Source organism: Daucus carota, chromosome 3 (assembly GCF_001625215.2).
Source record: "Daucus carota subsp. sativus chromosome 3, DH1 v3.0, whole genome shotgun sequence".
In the NCBI taxonomy this organism is placed as follows: domain Eukaryota; kingdom Viridiplantae; phylum Streptophyta; class Magnoliopsida; order Apiales; family Apiaceae; genus Daucus; species Daucus carota.
Window position 1 is genome coordinate 14,292,797 of NC_030383.2, and position 21,083 is coordinate 14,313,879.

A 21,083-nucleotide genomic window follows, 5' to 3' on the forward strand; every position below is an offset into this window, starting at 1 on the left:
TTTTTGCAAATTGGTGTCAAAAGTAGTCACACCTCTGAAATTTACTCCCCAATCTATTCATAGGAAAATATTCGTTAAACATGGTGGTTTCATATGAAAGGAATATTTCAGTGACATTCAGACTCTACGAAAAGTGGGGATTAAGAAAGCGGTAAGAAATCAAGTGCTTGATTGTAGTTGGAACTTGAAATCTGTCTCAACAGCAACTGCTATTTTGCTAGTGATCAGTGATGTGCAAGTTAGTGTAATACTGTTTAACCTGTACAAGTTCCACAATTTGTAGAGCATTAGGCGACAAATATTGCTCAAGTTCATTTCTTTTTGTCAAGTGCTTAACTTCAATATTATGCATTTATATATAAATGAGCTTCAGTATTACTCTTTGATTGATGGAGGGAGAACGTTTTGATAGTTCAGGAGATCGATTTCCTTCTGTGGAAGCGAGCTCGGCTGTTATCAGGGGATGAATTGTGCTGTGCATCTTCACTTTCTTCATTATCTGATTTTTTGTGAAAAAAGGATGACTTCCTTATCTTCTTCCATCCAAAAGTCCATGTTGGTGAACTCCTGTGCTTGCTATGGAGCTTATTATAATCTTGCTGCAGTTCAGAGTAGTCTCTCTGCAGCTCTGCCATTTGCGATTTTACTTTCTCTAGTTCTACTCTGAGATTTGTGATCTCTGTGGTGGTAGACAACCAGCTATGTTCTTGGTCTATGTTCTCACCACTTCCAGCCTGCTCCTTTCCTTGCATTGCTGCCCTGATTTTGACTTGTTCCGCGAACAATACCTGCAACATGGCTTACTGTTGAGCATGTCCGCGTGTTATTTTTCAGAAGTAAAAGTCCTTATAGGCTTGCAAAACTTACCTGAATCACACTTCTTATAGGCAATCTATCATTTTGCGCAGCATGCATGCAAGCATCGAGTGACAGCTTCTCACAGTTCATTACTTTGCACAACCTTCTTTGCTCGTGCTCCGATAGCTTAGGATGAGACTGTGACAAAGTTTGAAATAAGATATTAACTTACCTGGAACAGCCTTGCAGATATATGAAATTTTACAGCAGACCTTAAGGTATATGTCAATAGCTCTGTAAAGTCCATCATCACAAGTCCGGGCATATTCTGGCAAGGTCTCAGCCAGAGCCTGAAACTTGGAAACCGAGAGATTGGGATCTCTTGCTATCTCTGCGAGGTAGTTATCCAGGAGCTTACTAATCCCCGGTTTGACTGGTTTCTGCTGCTGATGTTCGTGCATCAAGAAATGCTCCAGAATCCTTTGCACCACGCTTATGTTGTGCGCTGTGTAGTCCTCTGTGAAGCAAGGGTTGCTGTTGAAAAAATAGTTAGCAAGTAAAACCTATTTAAGTAAACCAATTGAAAGGCCTGTTAAAGTAGATTACTATACTCACTACACAGGGATCCCCTGATCCCCAATTGTGTAACTTGGAATCAGAAGATCATCCACATTGGCATTTTCAAGTGTCATTCCGACTCTTTTCTCTAACTCAAATATGAGGGCTGGTGATACCAAATAGATCGTCGCCATCTTCAGCATCCACAGTAAGAACTTGCAGGAAACACCTTGATTCTGATCAGGCAGTATGCTAATTAGGCTCTCGATAACCAATTTGTGTTCTTTATGATGTCCGGTGCCTCCTTTCATGCCACCGCTTGATATATTCCACTGCAGTTCTGTTTTTCCAGACCCGTATCTTCGTACTCCAATCTCTTGATCCATGCACTTCTCTGCATATTTCATGATACATGAACCTACAGTTTCTGGTTTTGTACCGTTTGCCCGAACTGCGGTTATGATCCTCATGAAATGATCAATGCAGAGGGTAGCCACATCATCAAACCACCAGCTCTCGTCGGTGACAATGTCTCCTGTGGTTGGATTTTCTCGTGAAGCCTTTTGAGCAATAGAGTCACGGCATCTTCTGACGAGCTGGATGTTCTGAGACCATGGAGACAAGGATTCACATGATTTCAACACAGTAATGGAGTCTCTCCAGGAAGAAAGGACTACAAATGTGAGAAAGGCTTCCGTCTTGTAGATCATGTTTCCGTCTTCTAATTCTTCTGTCATCTCCAGATATTCTGCTGCACATCTGAGTGCAGCTACATTGTTTGGAGTTAAACCTACTGGGAATCCATAACAAAATTTCAAAATGGTTTCAAAAGTCTCAGATCCACCGGGAAAGTTTTCCAGCTTCATGTTGTAGCCTAAATCCGACTTTGAATGATTCAATTCAACTCGATCCATGTAGCCGCATTTTGAAATTAGTGAACGCTGTCCTTCGGGAGGGAGAAATAAATCAGGCGGGATATATTTTAAGGTACTGGTCCCTGGCGATTGCTAGGGACCGGGTAAGTAGCACGTTGTTTTCTAGCCGTTGGATGAATATCCAGCTACCAATGATTATAACATTTTTTTTGATATGTCCAGCGCTTTTTAATCGCTGGACGGAAAGTTGTCCAATGTCCAACGTTTAAAAAGCACTGAACGAGGTCATTTTCCCCGTCGAGCGATTTAAAAGCGCTGGCATATTAAATTTGTTATGATCGAGGTCGATAGATATTCATCCAACGGCCCAGCAACTGAATGTTAATTAACAGGTCCCGGCAATCGACGACTCATATTTCAATTACAAGTTACAAGTGCTAAAGTAAAACAATCATTTTCATGTATTTATGGTGATTTACTCCTTGATATAATACACGGTTATTTACTTTTGTTTACCTTGTGCACAGCGAAGGTGACTCCTTGGACTTGAATCAACAGATCAGTTGGGAGTTGAGAACTGATATACCTGCCAAGTAGACAAATTAGCAAGAAAATAATGTATTATCTGGAGGTGAAGGTGGTCTCTGTTGTTACCAGGGATGATCTTTGTTTTCAGGCCTCTCTGTTATCCCGACGACTCTAGGGGCAGGAAGCACAATACGACTGCTTCCGTTCTGATCTTGATCATTGCCTTCAGAATCACTTCCAGGACTTAACTGTCCGGTCGTTGGAAGGGATTCAGACATTGCGAGATCATACGTTGGATAAGGCATTTACACATATTAGTATGCAAGACAGCAAGAGTAGGGCAGAGGCGGAGTTATGAGTGAAAAGAGAGTTTGTGGCAGAAAGATAGTGTTGTAAACTGAGTTGTTAGGAAGTTACTTTTTATGTTTATACATGAGTTGCCTGTCACATAGACTTGATTTGGAGATCTACAGACAACTAAGGCCTTGTCCACAAAAACAAAGAGAATGTTTATGACATGTCATATTCAAAACATGTTAATAAGGCTCAACCAGTTGATTACTTCAGCCTGAGATGGTGTTACATAATTGAGAAACAGTTGCCAGACATCTGAGTATAGTAGATAAACAACAGCTAATTACTTCTATTCCGAAAGTTTAATCAGTAGTTGGAATTACTTGTTTGTTCTACTCGATTACACTGATTTCTATTCTTCAAGCATCATCATATGTTTACTGAAATAAAGATTGAACATGTTTTGAACAAAGGGTAGAAATTCAGAATCAATGTACAATAAGAATAGCTAACATGCACATACAATCCTCATTCTGATTTTCTTTCGCCTAATACAGTTGTGTTGAAGGATTTGAGATGACATCGTAGGATTCACCCTAATGGTAAAGGCTGGACATATTTTAAAATGGACAGATCACGTTTATTGGAATTTTTATTAGAAACTTTTTAATAAATATGTACCTACTAAACTCCACGTGTCTAGACCCAACACAAATTTGAAACATAAAAAATATAATAAGAACGGTATACATAAGAAGATAATATAGGATATTTCGAAAAAGTAACGCAGTGGATTCAATTTGTTTTTATATTTTTTCTTTATTCCTTTTGTTTGATTATTTTTTTTTTCAAAAAAATATATATTAACTTATAACTCATGTAATTCACAGGTTTTTCTAATTATTTCATAAAAATTATTTCTAATATATTTAACATATGAAAAAAATATTTATCAATAATAAATCATAAATTTTAATTATAAAATATAAAATATGAAATTATTTTATTTTTATAAGTGAGAACTACTTATGCGGTACTACCTTTTGTCTTGTCTTTTAATCACGTCTTATTTTTGAGGTTTGACTTTGTGCTTGTTTAATAGCATTACTGTATTATTCGCGGTGTTTATTATGATTAGTTCATTGTTTTTTTTTTTTTTATGTATCTTCGAAACATTCTTCATAAAATCATATGTTTGTTTTCATCCTCTAATATATTAATATTTGATATTAACAAAATTTATATAATAATTTTTAATGAGAGGTAAAATTGATGAAGCTGATGTGAAGTGATTTATATTCAAGATTTTGGTTAGTTTTATATTTAAATGATTTTGACGTTGTAACTGATGTTGATGATTCTATTGTGCATAATTTTTTTGGTTAATTTGTATTTGTATAGAAAATTTTGTATATAATATCTACTTGTAGTTAGATATTTTCACGTTTTTTTCTTACTTCTTTTTTGATATGTATGTGTGTAGCAGGGTTTTATATATGTGAAGCCAATTTTTTTTTAGATTATATTTATAAATATGTTTTATATTAGTATTATGATATCTAATATGATTTATTTATTTTTCTAAAAATTTATATGGCTCTAGAAAAATTGATAAACATAATATGTTTTGAATCCTGAAAAAGAATCATAAAAATGCAAGCAGAAGTCTTGATATGGAATAAGAAAAGGTTTTTGTGTTCGTTCTCTGCATAAATTCGGCTTATTAATTTGAATATTATGCATAATATTATTTTTGTTTGGTGTGTTATTTAAGAAAATATATAAGATTAAATTAATTTTGTAACGGCGGGATTTATTCGCTTCCATAATTAAAATTGGTAGGTAATACTCCCTCCGTCCCAATTTACATGTCCCTTTCGATTTTTAAGAAGTCAAATTAACTGATTTTTGACTATATATTCAAAAATATTTATTTATTATATTAGAATAAAAAACTACATTTTAAGACAGACTAAATGTATTTTCCACTAATATTTTTTTTTATTTTTTTCAAGTATATAATATACTCCATCCGTCCCACGATATATGTCTCTTTTGAAAAAATTACGCATATTAAGAAAGCATTAATTAGATAACATTTTCTCACTTGTACACTTAATAAATGCAGTAGACTCTCATTCAACCCCATTAATTGTTAAACAACTTTCAAAAAGGGTAATTTTGGAATATTGACAATATATTTGCATTGGAAACTAAAAGTAGACAAGTATTATGGGACAATTTTTTTTTCAAAAGAGACTTGTATCCCTCCGTCCCATTCATTTATATACGGTTTCTTTTTTGGGAAGTCCAACCAATTGTATATAAAATTTTATTTGGGTCAGGTTCCAGATGTAACCACATTATACTTAGAACTTAGACCCTATGAATTACCATTAGATGTGAACAGGATGTGTGGTTAAAATTATCACTAGTATTAATCACATGTCATATATTTATGTGACATTTATGTGTGTGCATATTAAAAACAATAATAAATGGGAGTTAATGATCATATTTATTATTTTTCATGATTAATACAATTCCCAATTAATTTTCAAGTATATAAATCAGTATAATAAAATAAAAAATATCAAATATTCTGTTTTCATACATGTAAATACATAACAGATTTGCGTGATTTAATTCTATAAATGTAAACGTATAACAAATTTACGTGATACTGCTGCAGCACTTGTACTAATATAAAAGAAGATGGTATTACAATACAATATTTTTATAAAAAAAATAAAAATACCGGTATAATACGTCAAATATCATACTTATTATTTAATAATTATACCGATACTATTGCAGTACATATATTTTTTTGAAACAATAGAAATACTGCTATAGTACGAAATAGGAAATATCATACTTATATTATTTAATAATTAAACTGATACTACTGCAGTACATTGAAAATATTGTATCAATCAATATACCAGCCATTTAATTATAGAAGGTAATTTAAAAATTTTCTACATATAATTATTGAAGTTAATGCATGCATTAATTACCTACAATCATGTATAAAAATAATAGTAAATAGCCAATTTTAAATGTCATATTTGATCTTGGCCATTAGTTTAATCTGAATCTAATGACTTTATATGAATTCTAAGTTCTGAATTAAATCTGGTTCTAATTTGAACCTCACCCAATTTGATTATATAAAATATCATCACACCAACTACTTTCTTCCACCATCTTAATTCATTCTACAATAATATAAACACTATTACACTCTCTACTTTCCTCCACCATCTCAAATATATAATTCAATATAAATAGATTCCACCATTATACCCAATTTTCATCTAACTTTACTCATTTTTTATACATTTTCTTGGTATCCGTCTCCCAACCAAATATATACCATGGTTGGGATGGTGAGAGTAAGAGCATCTCCAGCAGAGTCCTAATATGTTCCCTAAATATATAATAAAATATTTAATTTTTAAGGAATTACTACATTTTATGAATGAAAACTCCAACAACATTCCCTATTTCTATTCCCTATTATTATTATAATATTATATTCAACTTGGGAGGAGGTGAGAGAACGGAGGGAAAGAGGTGGGAAAAGGAGAGAAGTGAATATTTTATTCTTCAAAATAGTATGAGGAATGGTTCCACAATCTTTAGAAATAAGGAATGAAGTGGGCATTTTAACTTTTTAAGAGATGACTGTCATATTTCTTATATTAATAGCTTAAGATACCACATTGAAAAGGTGATGGAGAACTCTAACAAATAGTCATCAACAATCTTTTACATCAACACTAACGAAAACCTGCCAAAAGAAAAAGGGAAATTCTAGTACCATCATGAATTGTCGTGTACAGTAGTGAATAACAGTCAATTCTAGGAGCAGAAGTCAAGGAACCAATTGTCAAATAGGATAAACCTAGCGCTGCCACGTGTAAAATTAGCTAATTACATAGCTAGACGTGTCAAATGGGATTACTCCGGTGCCGCCACGTATAAACTTAGCTTGCTGCTTAGAGCAAGTCCAAGACTGTTCTAGTTAAAGCTTTAAATATAATATAAAAGATTATGTCCTAATGATTTAAGACATACTTAAGTAAATTGTCTTATTCTCACTACATATTTAATATTTTATTATTAAAAGTTTCGTTCATCATTAAAGGTCAATACAAAGAAGAGTAAGAAAGAGAGTGTTGGTAATATTTTCCTATAAAACCTAGGATAGGGCAAGTAAAGATGTGCCTCAAAAATAAAGCTCAAAGAGCTTGTCCTAGTGATATCATGAAACTATATTAGTAAACAATTCATAGAGAGAGAATAAAATACTTCTTTTTCTTACTTTTATTTTTCTTGGCGTCTTTATTTAAAATAGCAGAAACACTTTTACAAAATTAAAAATATTAATTTTTTCTTACACTTCTACTTCTTTCCAAAATATTTTACTCAGAGTTCATTACTTTGAATAAGAATCATTTATATTAAGCTTATCAAAGTTTCATACAGACTAGTAGAATAGTGAATCAAACAAAAAAAAGCTCCAAGAAGAGAAAACATACAGCAAGATGGGTAAGCTAGGCTGCTCTCCAGATGGCTACTTGAATGACTCGAAATTCAGCGAACCGATGCCATGGATTGGAATCTATGTTGCAGCAGCATCTGCATTGTGTGCCTTGGCCATGTCAGTAGATACAGTCCATGCCTTTCGATACAGGAAATTATGGTTCCCTTGCAGCTTCTTCTCTCTCAATGCAACCACTTTGACTCTTGTTGCAGTGGCTGTTAAGCTCTCAGTGGACCTCAACACCTCCATGCCGCGGTCTCAAGATCAGCTTGTGAAGCTTAGCAGCACTGTGTTCATCTGCACTGTCATGGGTAATTTCATGCCTTCATTAGGAACTATGGAAAACAAGGAATTAATAATGAATATTATGGCTCTGGGGATTCTTGTTGTAACTGTTATAGTGAATATCTGTATACAACTAGCTACTGGGGTAATTTATGTTTTCTGGAAAGAACATATTTTTGTGCTGTTTTTGATGCTTGTTTTGCTGGCAATAGTGTGTTCTTCAGCTCTAGCTGTTCCGAGTACTAGGAGTTATTTACGGATGAAATGTAGTAGAATACATAGTGTTGCTAGGAATGAGTGCTTGCAGGATAGGGATTTGCCAGTAGTTGAGAAGCTTAGAGAAGACCTGAGTAAATATTGGATGATGGCTCATACTTGAGATCCGCAGTTTGTGGGAGGGCGTTTAGCAACGTGTACAGCTTCTGGGGCGTTCTGCCTTCTAAGCGCGACGACTTTGGCAGAAGCTGTACTTAGAGCTCACCTGATGCCCTGGTCGTTTAAGTTTTGTCGTGGTACATCTGAGTATGAATGGTTGATGTTAGTAACTCAAATCATAGCGGTGGGAGTAGGAACTATTGCTCCAGCTGCTAGATGGTTTACAGCCATTAAATTCAGGTGCATGAAGGAATTAAAAATGGTTGACAAGGCGGATTTTGAAGTGGAAAAGTACTGGATCCAGAAATTGGTTGAGTGGAAAGAGCGTCCATTAGCTTTACAAAGATTGGGGCGGAGAGGTAGAAGATTTGTACACAATTTAAAGTATCGGACTTTGGATTTTTGTATTGGTATGCAGTCAGGGATAGTATTGATTAGCAAATTAGTCAGACTCATCTCAATCTTCTTTGTGGGTCAGTTATTGATATTCTGGTACAGCTGCACAAGATTGGAGAGGTTTCTCAGAACCCAGGAGAACTCTTTAAGCAATGAACCAGAGTCTGAGACACAGCGTAGAACAGAAATGAATCTCAGCCGTTATGTTGTGCATCTTCAAGGAGAGGAAGGTTTAGTACATCTGATGAAAGCACAGGACTGTGATGCCACAAATCATTGGTTCGAGATGGGGGTAAAAGAGCAGCCAAAACATCTAATACAATTTCTGGAGAAATCTCTGTATTCCAAAGAGCTCAAGGGGGTGAAAGAGTTTGACAGCGACCAGGTTCCTTGTCTGGATTCCCAGGACCCTCCCAATTCTTGGGCTCTTCCAGTTGTAACATTAACAGCAGTTGCAGTTGCAATTCCTAATATTGGCCACCAAGCAGTTCAGAAGTTGAAATACAGTGTCCATGAAGCCTTAATGTACATACGGGTGGTAGAAAACAACCTGGTGGATCCTAAAAGAGACTTGAAAAATTCCAGGGAAGCAGCAGAGATTGTGTGGTCAGGTATTGATCTACTTAACAAGTGGCTAGATGTTGATCTACGTGCAATGGCACGTGAAGGGAAACATCCGAAGGACATACTCGAAGAACTGTCAAATATAGCAAAGAGTAAGTTCAAAGAAGTGAAGCGGACAGAATTGAATAAATGTTTAATGGATGCTCCTTCCAAATGGCCTATCAATGCAATCGCTGCAAATTCCATGTACAGAATATGTCAATCACTTCTGCAGGAATACCGATTCAAGGCTGGAGGAAGCGATGAAATACTGTTTGAGAAGCTGTCTGTTATGATCTCTGATATTATCAGTGCTTGCCTTACTAACTTGAAACATGTGATAACCAAACATTGCAACTGAAGCTCAATTGAGAATAAAGAAGAAAATGTCTGCCATGATGTTCTGCTACTTGGCCAAACAGAAAAAATAGTGAAAAATCTTGAACTAATACCAACCCCAGGGTTGACTCCAGATGTAAGGGCTCACATTGATCATTGGCGTTGTTTCAGCAAGTGTAAGAGTATCCTTGACTACAGTTCTACTGGTACAGATACTAGCAGTGATTCTTTTACTCTTTCTGACATACACATATCCATCGAGTAGAATCAAATGCCTGCAGTTGGAAAACAAAGCTGAGTTGGAAATTGGCTCTGTTTAATCAAAGGTATAAAGCTTTGTTTAATCATTGACATAATCATAAGAACTACTGCTCAGTATCAGTTGTTTATCAATGAGAAACATAGGCCAAGTGCTGCTTGCCTTAGTCAGATCATATTGTGCTAAGATGTGATCTGGTAACTACACCACACTCATGAGAATGAAAGAACTTATCCATGTATAATACCTATATGGCTATATAGATCGTAGTTTGCCTATGTAGGAGTATGTGCATTGTGTATAACAGCCGATATGTATATATATGAAATTTTGTTATTCAATTGCTGCTTATTAGTATTAATTCTGTCGTCTAACAGATTACATATAACTCTATCTGTTCCAATACTACCTAAAGTTATATCAGTCATACATTTGCTAAACAAGTCCTCGAGTTTACATGATCCTCCCCAAAGATTGTACTTAGATCAAACACATAACACGTATTACTATCCTTAATAGGTCCTCGACAGATTACTGCAAGTCCGAAACTCTGGCACTTAGCATTAGCACATAATTACCTTACACATACAACATACAAACCGTCTGAGCAGATGCACATAGAATTTAAGTGACTTTTGACAGAACATACCAGAGAACAAGTTTTAGCACTTGCTCATAATGGCTTTAACAGGTTGAAGAAAAATCTTCACCAGAGTTTACCAGTGTACAATAGAGCAGGAGCTGAGGATACTTGGCTGTTGATGAAATTGAAAAAGAAAAGGTGAGAATAAAAATAAAACCATAAATTCGGCTAATGTCAAGCAGATCCTGTTCGGGTGTTTGATTAATGATTAATGAGTCCAGTTAACGATTATATATAGTATATGATATAAAATTCTATTATCATTAGTGAGTGGAATAATCATATTTTGTCAACTAAGATCTGTGAAATAAAATTTGACTAATAATTTTTGGGATAACTCGCAATTTTCTAAAAAAAAATGTTTAGTTGCGTGAATATCACCTAACCTGCATGGAATGAAGCAAGTGTTGCAGTTTGTTGGCTAAGAATAAGAAGATATGATTGGTAATAGAAATTGATCCTATATAAATGTTGAAGTTGGCTATTCTCTCCTTCTCTCATCCGAAACTCTCTCTCTGTAACTCTCTCTCCACATAAAACCAAAAAAAATGGAAGAAAAACACAATTGATCATTAACAACCCCAAAGCAGAGAAACATGTCAAGTGGCGGTGGCGTATCGGCGTTGGCAAAGTATAAGCTTGTTTTTCTCGGAGATCAATCCGTCGGCAAAACCAGCATTATCACTCGCTTCATGTACGATAAATTCGATACAACTTATCAGGTACTCATCCTCGCAATAATCCACATTTCCTCAGAATTCATTTCTAATAATCACGTTTCTAATCTTTGAATTTTTAGATTGATATTGATTCAATGTTTATATGTATCTATATGCCTAATGGATTGATCGCGTGTGTTTGATTTTATTGTTGTGTTGTTTCTTATATTGCAAATCTGTTGAAATGCAGGCTACTATTGGAATTGATTTCTTATCCAAAACAATGTACCTTGAAGATCGAACAGTTCGTTTGCAGCTGTGGTAGGTTATTCTGCAGTTCCGTAATCAAATTCCACAATAATGAGCTTTTGTTGTTACAAATTTTCCTCTTTTCCTTCTTCGTTGCATCGAAACCATCATGGTGGAAAAATAACGCTCAAGTGATTTACGAATACTTTGATGTTGTAGGGATACGGCTGGGCAAGAAAGGTTTAGGAGTCTCATTCCTAGCTACATCAGAGATTCTTCTGTCGCGGTGATTGTCTATGATGTTGCAAGTGAGTGAAAGATTGCCCAATCTATTTCCAGAGTTTTGCCTTTGCTCCTGTAATTGTGTTATTAAGGAATAAGGACTGTATAAGACACAGTGCAGAGCATTTTATATCTTTTCATCAAGTAATGTCGGGATTAAAAAATAAACCAATTAAGCTAGGCGTGAACTTCACTTTACTTTGTGGTTACGAAGGTTTCTTAAGCGAAGCCTATGTGATTTTGTCTGTATTGTTCATATTTAGCTTGCTATGTCCTCATGTGCAGATCGACAATCATTTTTGAACACTGCTAAGTGGATCGAGGAAGTACGCACAGAACGAGGAAATGATGCTATCATTGTCCTTGTTGGAAACAAAACTGATCTTGTTGAGAAAAGGTAGCATTATGTTGTCAGTATAAACCCGTATACTTGTGTCATTTTGAATTAGTTGGCTAATTAATTCTAATGATGATGTTGCTGGAAATCATATAGGCAAGTATCAATTGAAGACGGAGATGCCAAAAGTCGCGAGTCTGATGTTATGTTCATGGAGACGAGTGCAAAAGCAGGGTTCAATATTAAGGTGGTATCATTACTTTGAATTCCAATTCATATAAAGAAAATCTGCACTGGATCGCTTTAGCAGTCCTCTGTCGAAAATTTCTTAATATGTATTATATGGCTACAGAAATGGCCTCCTGAAATATATATAATGTCCTCTTAAAAATTCTGATGATCTTAAGTAAATGTTGATTCAGCCCCTCTTTCGAAAGATTGCTGCTGCTTTACCAGGGATGGAGGGCCTTTCAGCAGCAAAGCAGGATGGCATGGTTGACGTGAGTTTGAAGCCGAGTGCTAAATCTACCAAGCCGGAGCAGGAAGGTGGAGGATGTGCGTGCTAGAGAAAGCAGTTGGGAGCGATATTGCAGGAAGGAAACATCTTAAATTACATAACTTCTGTGCCGGAGAAATCTGTTAGGAGCAATATTAGATGAAAAACATCTTGGATTACATAACCCCAAACGAAGGTCTCCTCTATGACTCTCATATCGATTTTATTTCAGACACCATTGTAATATGAGATTACTGTAGAAATTAGCTTCCTCTTTATATGATGTCTCTAGTATTTGTTTCTTTGGTTTATACCCAGAAATTTGAAGTCAGTATCATGCAGTCAACCATATAGACATCTATTGCTATTTCTTTTACTTTGTTCAGCTTCTTTAACCATCTTAGGCAAACAATGGCGAAATAGAAATTCCGCAACACCCAATAAAAATATATCACTAATTTGCAATAGCAACTACGCCGCAATCAGCATCTCTCTGATTCAAGGTAATGATAAGAGATTCACACTTTCCAAGTTTCCATTCCTCGCGAATTAATAATTTTTACATCGACTTATCAAATGAAAAGATGGAGAGGGTTAAACTTTAAAGGATGCGTGAATGACGATAGAAGAGTCCACTCTCTCGGAGACAGCGGATAGCAACATTTTACAATGATCATCAGTCCGCACTATTCCGTTAAAATGATCATCAATCCGCACTATTCCCTTACTAGAGTCTAGAGTACAATATGATCCTATTCACTTACTATAGTACAATATGATCCTGGTTAGCATGTACAATATGATCCTCATAAGCATTCTTCTCAACACTTCGAGATTTTAGGATAACTAATCAATTAACATGGTATCAGAGCTCGGGATCACGGAAGACTCTGATTCGTTCAGCTTTTGTGGAAAAAAACTGCCTCACTAACCTCGGATAATTTCACAGTTTACAGCTTTTGTGGACGAAAACTGCCTCACTAACCTCGGATAATTTCACAGTTTACTGAAAAAAATTCTTTACAACTGCTATATGATTCGTTAGTTCTGGTACCGGAATTTAAAGAGGGAGGAAAGCAAGTAAAAAGTAAAGTAGTTTCGTATACACTCGTACTCATATAGTAAGTAATATTCATATTTGTACTCTGGACTCTGGAGTTTCAGTAAGAATACAAGTAAATGTATATTAATGCAAATTCAGCATACTTTCACTTCAAAAAATTTACTACCAAATTAGGATGAAATTTGTTGATAGAGGAATTTGGTAATCAACAAAGATGAGGTTCATGGCCGGAATCAAGATCCGTGACGGTGGTTTTGGTCGCCGGAGAGTGGTGGTTGTTTGTTTTAGGGGGTGGCTGAGATTAGGGTTTTGAGTTGGTCTCACGTGCTCTCAACTCATGATCCCCCAATGTGCCTACGTACCCCTATATTTATAGGGGATCAAGCCATACGTAGTTCTATGGAACCAGGAGTCCTAGTTTGATCAGGACTAGGCCTCTTGGCGATAAGGTCGGAGATAGGCCGAAGGCCCATCTTGGAGAATCCTACTCCTGTTAGAATTAGTCTTGAGTATGACTACCTCAGACTCCTAATCCAAATAGAACACGGATTCAACGATATCTCCACTACGAGAGATAGCATCTACCACGACTCTTATGGAGAAGTTATCCGGGGGAGCCATGACTAACCCCTCGAGGTGCAGGGACACGTCCTCACCTCTCGGTGAGGTCTTCATCTTCAAACAAGGTAGACAAGGAGCCAAATTACACGATCGTCTCAATCCCCCGATGAGGGCTAACTCACCAGAATACAGGATCCAGACATATGATCGGCCTTCGTGTTACCCCGGAGGGCCTTCAAGAGCCATGATCACCTCAAGCCCCCACACGAGGGTTAACTCGGCAGATAGCAGGATTGAGGATTGTAGATCATGCCCGGATGAGCCCGGGAACTATCAGATGAGCCTGATAACTACCAAATGAGCTTGGTAACTACCAAATGAGCTTGGTAACTAGTCTTCATATCCCTCGGAAGGGTCGTCACGGAGACTCACTCATCCTCTCTCTCTCATCATGTATTTCATAACTATGCCTCTTCTGAGTCAAAGGACGCGCCCTGATAGGGAGGACGTGTCCTTCCCAATTCCCGTCTTCATCCCTGTTTACTGGACAAGAGACCGCACTCCCCGGGTTATGTCCGGAGGAGGGCGCGTCCTCCCCTCTACATGGTGTACAAAAACGGCTACAACACCTCGGAAGAGTCATCGTATCCCCCGGAGGGGTCGTCATATCCCCGGAGGGGTAGGTCTTCTTATCCCCGGAGGGACGGTCTTCGTCTCCCTCGGAAGGGTTGTCTCAGCGAATGTACACTCTCCCATAAGAAGAGCCTTCTTACAATATGTGTTTACATGTGGGAGCGACCCCTGAGGGCGCGCCCTTGCCTTCGCCGTCTTGTCCCATCGACCACTCCAACAACACATCAGACATGTCCTTCTTTAACATGAGGCCGCGCCCCTCAGTCACCTCCGAAGAGGGCGCGCCCTCCTCCAACACCATGACCAATTTTGGTCATAACAGGGTGGACGGAGGGTCGGTCGCGTCCTTCCATCAACGTCCTCAAGAGTCGCGTCTCTCCTTCCATCAACATCCTCAAGAGTCGCGTCTCTCCTTGTGACTCGGAGGACGCGTCCTCTTTACGCAACATCGGCGGATTAGTCACGCCACGGAGGGCTGCGCCCTTCCGTTCAGACTAGTCTCTTCAAGGGTCGGTCGCGTCCTCACTTTATAAGCAGGAGGACGCGTCCTGATACCTCATATAAGACTCTTAGCCCAATTCATGTCTTACTTAGTTAAACTAAGTACATACCCGGCCCACCAAGGACCTAGCCAAATTTGGCTATAACAAGTACTCCCCAAATTCTTTTGACATTGGAGATGTTAAGGGAATTTTCATAATATAAAATTTTGTCCTTTTTCCTGTAACGGCGGAGGAGAGAACATGCTCTTAAATGTGTAAAGAGTCTGTAAAAATGTCTTGGAGCTCTATTGTATATTCGGGCGCGCCTCATTTAACCTTTCATTCAGTTATGTTACTATTATACTATACAGGCGCGCCAACTCCGAAACTTTGTTTATGCGGGTATGGCTTTTTCTGTAAAAAGCTCATTTAATGACTTTAGTATGAGACAAAATCACATGCCATTCTACACACGTTTGCCACCAAATCATACTACAGTAACAAAATTATGTTTATTAGTTTTTAGAAACTAAATAACATTACTTTCCCACCTTATATCTCCTGTGTATGATCTCCCGTGCTTAACCAATTAAGCTTGCCATGTGCAATTCATTATTATTTTTAATCAGTGGACCCACAAGCACATGACTTTGTCTCCTTTACATTGGTGGGCACTGTGCATTTCTTTACGCCAACATGCTAGTATATTTTTAAAATTTCCAATATTCCTTATATGTTTATTGTTGTAGAGTTTTTTTTTATTAACCACTGAGTTTGGCCACCTTGCATTTTGTCGGGACGCGTCCCTTGACTATTTAGCCCAGTGTAAATTAATATAATCTACATTCTGAATACTAGCATTTGTGTTCATAATATTTACACAGGCGAGTCTTGTTTCTCTCCTAGCACATATCTTCATAATCCTCGAGTGTGCGTACAGGCCATAAGACATAATATCTTTTAATCAAATAGAAGATTGTGGGAGCGCCACTTTTTCATGCATGCATTATAACACGTTTCTTGTCTTGTAGGTTTTTTTTTTTTTATTTAGAACCATTCTCTATTTTTGCACAGATAGACCATCGGGGCATATTTTACTCGATCATGAGGCACCTCCCGAGTCTATTTATTATATAAACTTATAGCATATAGGCGCGTCCTTGACTATTTAATCAAGAGCTTCCACCTTTCCTTGACCGAGTTGAGACTCAACATATATCATTTATCTCATGGAGCAACCTCAAGACCTTTTTTTTTTTTATTAACACGATTTGTGTCACAGGATCACAACGGCAAGCAGGTCGAGCACTTTAACAAAACAACAATTTTCATGCAAACCCAAGGGGTTTTGGGTTCGGTCGTGTCTTCGGGATCTATTTAGGTGCACCAAGGACGCGCCTGTTGTAAGATGAACAACAAACTTTTAACAAAGCTGAGTAGCTTTACATATTTAGTAAAAGTTGATATCAACTCCGGCTGACTAATTTCATGCCATGCGTATATATTTTGCTCTCACGAAGTTCTCCATCTTTCAACGGGCACATATTCAAGCAAATAGTATTTTCTTATTTTTCCCTTTCACAGGCGCGCCCTTAATTACTCTATTAAGAGCTATCACCTTCCTGCTTAATATGAGACTTCAACACAAGAACCTCGAGAATTTCTTTGTTTTTTTTTTTTACTAACCTGACTTGTGTCACAGCCGCAAGCAAAACGAGATTCTTGAGGCTAGTATTCACATAATCATCACAAAAGCAAGGCGCGCCTTCGAGCAAGAAATACTACCTCCCTTTTATTTTTTATAAAAGAACTTTATTTCTTTTCTCAGCATGAATTTCATTAAATTCAGATGGCGCGCCCTCCATGCACATGTTTAGACAACACGTTTTTATAACCATCACTTTCTTGGTGGTCAATTTTACTCCCCGTTGTTGCTCATATATTTATTTAAAAGCACCTCCACAGTCTTCTAATCGACTTTTGTATATGGGGTAATATATGGAAGCTCCTAAAAGAGAGGAGAGGTGATATGCTCTCAAATTTATTAAGAGCTATCAAAAACCCATTAAAACCTTACTCCCTCTGTCCCATTTTAACTGCCTTTTTAGAGAGATGCACACAAACCAATTTTTACATTTATGGAGGTGTTTATTTCTTTATGCCAACATGTTATACTCTCTTTTAACATTTCCAATGTGGCGCGCCTTATACTCAAAGGAATTATTAATAATACCATGGCTCTTAGTGGATACAGAACCCATGTATAGCACACACTTTTTCATCATCTCTTTTGCCCATCCAATAATAAACCATGTCTGTCATATATACCCAGACTTTTTAAGGGTCGTGATTCTAGTATCCGCAAATTATTTCTTGCGTCTCATTTTCGAGTAAATCACGAATTTTGTTAAGTGAACATCGATCCACACTACTTGGAGAATAGAAGCTGCATCCCCAGAACCCATTTGGGTTGACGTTACAGTTTTTTGCTTTGATGTGCATAACATAGTCGCGTCCCTGACGGGTTTGCAATCGCGTAAGCAAAAGAATGTAAGTGAATTCAGTCTAATGGTAAATAACGCGCTAGTACACTCCAACTTGCGCAGGACGCGCCCTTGGTGTTTAACCAGCTTTTGTCAAAAATTATAAGCATATAGCACTTTAGACGCGTCATTCCCTTATTAATTTAATGAGTTTAAGTACCTGGACTCGGCTGGTTATCATCTTTGGCCATGCTGGAGTATATTTTGGTCATCCGCAAATTTATAAGCATATAAAGAGTTGACACTGTTCTTTGATCACTCAAGTGTTGCATTTTTTTTTTTTTATAAATGTCCAAGCTGGGGGGGGACTTTGTCTACTCAAGTGTACAACAAAAATTTCCAAGACATTGATCATGTCTTTTAGGTTGAGTATCATCATAACACTCCCACCGTAGCAGAGAGTATTTTTCTAACCGATAGCTCATTGCTCTGGCCACACATTTGTCAAAGGTGTGATTCCACACATGTAATAAGGATATCTAGGTTATGTATCATGTGGCGCTCATGAACTCTTTTCATGCTAGAAGCTGTACATCCATCATCCACTATGTAGACCAGGGGCGTGGCCTTGTTTATGAACATATTATAGTCGCTATTTAAATAGTACTGATCAGTCATAAAAATTTCAGTATCAAGGGACGCGCCCTTAGTTGACTTGTAGTAATACTATACTATAGTCACGCTTTTATCATCAGGGCTCTCTCTTGATGGGAGGTTGAAATTATGCAACCAGGTCTTATTGACTTTATTGCAAATTTACAATAATATAGACCTTATTCATGTGAGATAGTCACGGGGGCTTTTCAGCGCACTCCCCTTGCATTCAAGCAATTTTCATAATACTGAGGGCTTCTTCGAGCACACCTCTTATTTTTCAATAAACCAAGTTGAGGGCATTTGAGCTCACCTCTTTTTTCCTCAAAAAATATCGAGATATCATCATGAACTCTTGGCCTCATCATCATATGTGAGATGCATTTTGAATTGCATTTATAACATGCACAACTACATGGCCTCAAAAGGGAAGCGTCTTTGGAAGGGAGATGTCTTGCTCAAAGAGTAGACACATGGCTTCCAAACTGTCCATGTTTAACTTTAGAGGTGACTACCTCTTTCTATGATAGCTTTATCATAGCAAAGCACCAAGCTTCTCTTCCGATATCACCTACGCAGTACTCAATAAAGACCATTGTATATGGTGATGTACTACTCTTCAAATAATAAAGAGGTTAGATATTACCTGGAGGTGCGCCCGGTCAGGGGAAGGCGCGCATCCTTTGACGATTCCCCATGTTCAAAAACCTTGCTCATACCTTAAGTTTCCCCCTAGAATTTCGTCGAAGATCACCTTCCTAACCATCACCCAACCGGAAGACACTCTATCTTTATGTTCAAATCCCAACGTGTGACATCTCTCCCTCCTAAGATGATGATCTTGATTAGCCCCTCCTTCTAGCGCCAATTTGTTGATAGAGGAATTTGGTAATCAACAAAGATGAGGTTCATGGCCGGAATCAAGATCCGTGACGGTGGTTTTGGTCGCCGGAGAGTGGTGGTTGTTTGTTTTAGGGGGTGGCTGAGATTAGGGTTTTGAGTTGGTCTCACGTGCTCTCAACTCATGATCCCCCAATGTGCCTACGTACCCCTATATTTATAGGGGATCAAGCCATACGTAGTTCTATGGAACCAGGAGTCCTAGTTTGATCAGGACTAGGCCTCTTGGCGATAAGGTCGGAGATAGGCCGAAGGCCCATCTTGGAGAATCCTACTCCTGTTAGAATTAGTCTTGAGTATGACTACCTCAGACTCCTAATCCAAATAGAACACGGATTCAACGATATCTCCACTACGAGAGATAGCATCTACCACGACTCTTATGGAGAAGTTATCCGGGGGAGCCATGACTAACCCCTCGAGGTGCAGGGACACGTCCTCACCTCTCGGTGAGGTCTTCATCTTCAAACAAGGTAGACAAGGAGCCAAATTACACGATCGTCTCAATCCCCCGATGAGGGCTAACTCACCAGAATACAGGATCCAGACATATGATCGGCCTTCGTGTTACCCCGGAGGGCCTTCAAGAGCCATGATCACCTCAAGCCCCCACACGAGGGTTAACTCGGCAGATAGCAGGATTGAGGATTGTAGATCATGCCCGGATGAGCCCGGGAACTATCAGATGAGCCTGATAACTACCAAATGAGCTTGGTAACTACCAAATGAGCTTGGTAACTAGTCTTCATATCCCTCGGAAGGGTCGTCACGGAGACTCACTCATCCTCTCTCTCTCATCATGTATTTCATAACTATGCCTCTTCTGAGTCAAAGGACGCGCCCTGATAGGGAGGACGTGTCCTTCCCAATTCCCGTCTTCATCCCTGTTTACTGGACAAGAGACCGCACTCCCCGGGTTATGTCCGGAGGAGGGCGCGTCCTCCCCTCTACATGGTGTACAAAAACGGCTACAACACCTCGGAAGAGTCATCGTATCCCCCGGAGGGGTCGTCATATCCCCCGGAGGGGTAGGTCTTCTTATCCCCGGAGGGACGGTCTTCGTCTCCCTCGGAAGGGTTGTCTCAGCGAATGTACACTCTCCCATAAGAAGAGCCTTCTTACAATATGTGTTTACATGTGGGAGCGACCCCTGAGGGCGCGCCCTTGCCTTCGCCGTCTTGTCCCATCGACCACTCCAACAACACATCAGACATGTCCTTCTTTAACATGAGGCCGCGCCCCTCAGTCACCTCCGAAGAGGGCGCGCCCTCCTCCAACACCATGACCAATTTTGGTCATAACAGGGTGGACGGAGGGTCGGTCGCGTCCTTCCATCAACGTCCTCAAGAGTCGCGTCTCTCCTTCCATCAACATCCTCAAGAGTCGCGTCTCTCCTTGTGACTCGGAGGACGCGTCCTCTTTACGCAACATCGGCGGATTAGTCACGCCACGGAGGGCTGCGCCCTTCCGTTCAGACTAGTCTCTTCAAGGGTCGGTCGCGTCCTCACTTTATAAGCAGGAGGACGCGTCCTGATACCTCATATAAGACTCTTAGCCCAATTCATGTCTTACTTAGTTAAACTAAGTACATACCCGGCCCACCAAGGACCTAGCCAAATTTGGCTATAACAAAATTAATTCACATAACTCTCCGCTTGCTTTCATCTCTGTTAAAAACTCGGGAGCAGGTAAAAGCTCCATTAGTTATTTCCCAAACTATATAATCTCCTAAACAAAAAGTAATGCTGGTTGTTAGAAGCTGAGCTACCTGAAGCCTAG

The 21,083-nt window shown here is 38.5% G+C and overlaps 4 protein-coding genes across 6 annotated transcripts; 3 read left to right on the top strand and 1 right to left on the bottom strand.

The window, feature by feature from the left end:
* Window positions 1–18: 18 nt before the first annotated feature.
* Window positions 19–3,314, bottom strand: LOC108215007 (BTB/POZ domain-containing protein DOT3). Of its 3 annotated transcripts, none has more exons than XM_064090490.1 (6): window positions 2,886–3,314; window positions 2,748–2,808; window positions 1,414–2,297; window positions 1,071–1,332; window positions 868–996; window positions 19–788 (listed from the first exon to the last, which is right to left on the bottom strand). In XM_064090490.1, exons 1-6 carry the CDS (start codon window positions 3,062–3,064, stop codon window positions 414–416), a joined length of 1,890 nt encoding a protein of 629 aa, XP_063946560.1. In that variant the 5' UTR covers window positions 3,065–3,314; the 3' UTR covers window positions 19–413. The 3 variants fall into 3 exon arrangements, with proteins under 3 accessions (XP_063946560.1, XP_017242797.1, XP_063946561.1); XM_017387308.2 differs by having other exon boundaries at window positions 2,748–2,817; window positions 2,886–3,312; XM_064090491.1 differs by having other exon boundaries at window positions 1,414–2,302; window positions 2,748–2,817; window positions 2,886–2,955.
* A 4,292-nt stretch (window positions 3,315–7,606) lies between these two features.
* Window positions 7,607–8,269, top strand: LOC108212289 (uncharacterized). The gene has a single exon (XM_017384014.1). It carries the CDS (start codon window positions 7,607–7,609, stop codon window positions 8,267–8,269), a length of 663 nt encoding a protein of 220 aa, XP_017239503.1.
* A 105-nt stretch (window positions 8,270–8,374) lies between these two features.
* Window positions 8,375–9,625, top strand: LOC108212290 (uncharacterized). The gene has a single exon (XM_017384016.1). The coding sequence runs from the start codon at window positions 8,375–8,377 to the stop codon at window positions 9,623–9,625; it is 1,251 nt and encodes a 416-aa protein (XP_017239505.1).
* Window positions 9,626–10,934: 1,309 nt separating this feature from the next.
* Window positions 10,935–12,896, top strand: LOC108213396 (ras-related protein RABH1e). Its single transcript, XM_017385186.2, has 6 exons — window positions 10,935–11,227; window positions 11,415–11,485; window positions 11,633–11,721; window positions 11,981–12,092; window positions 12,189–12,279; window positions 12,455–12,896. The coding sequence occupies exons 1-6, from the start codon at window positions 11,102–11,104 to the stop codon at window positions 12,596–12,598; spliced, it is 633 nt and encodes a 210-aa protein (XP_017240675.1). The 5' UTR covers window positions 10,935–11,101; the 3' UTR covers window positions 12,599–12,896.
* The last annotated feature ends 8,187 nt before the right edge of the window (window positions 12,897–21,083 follow it).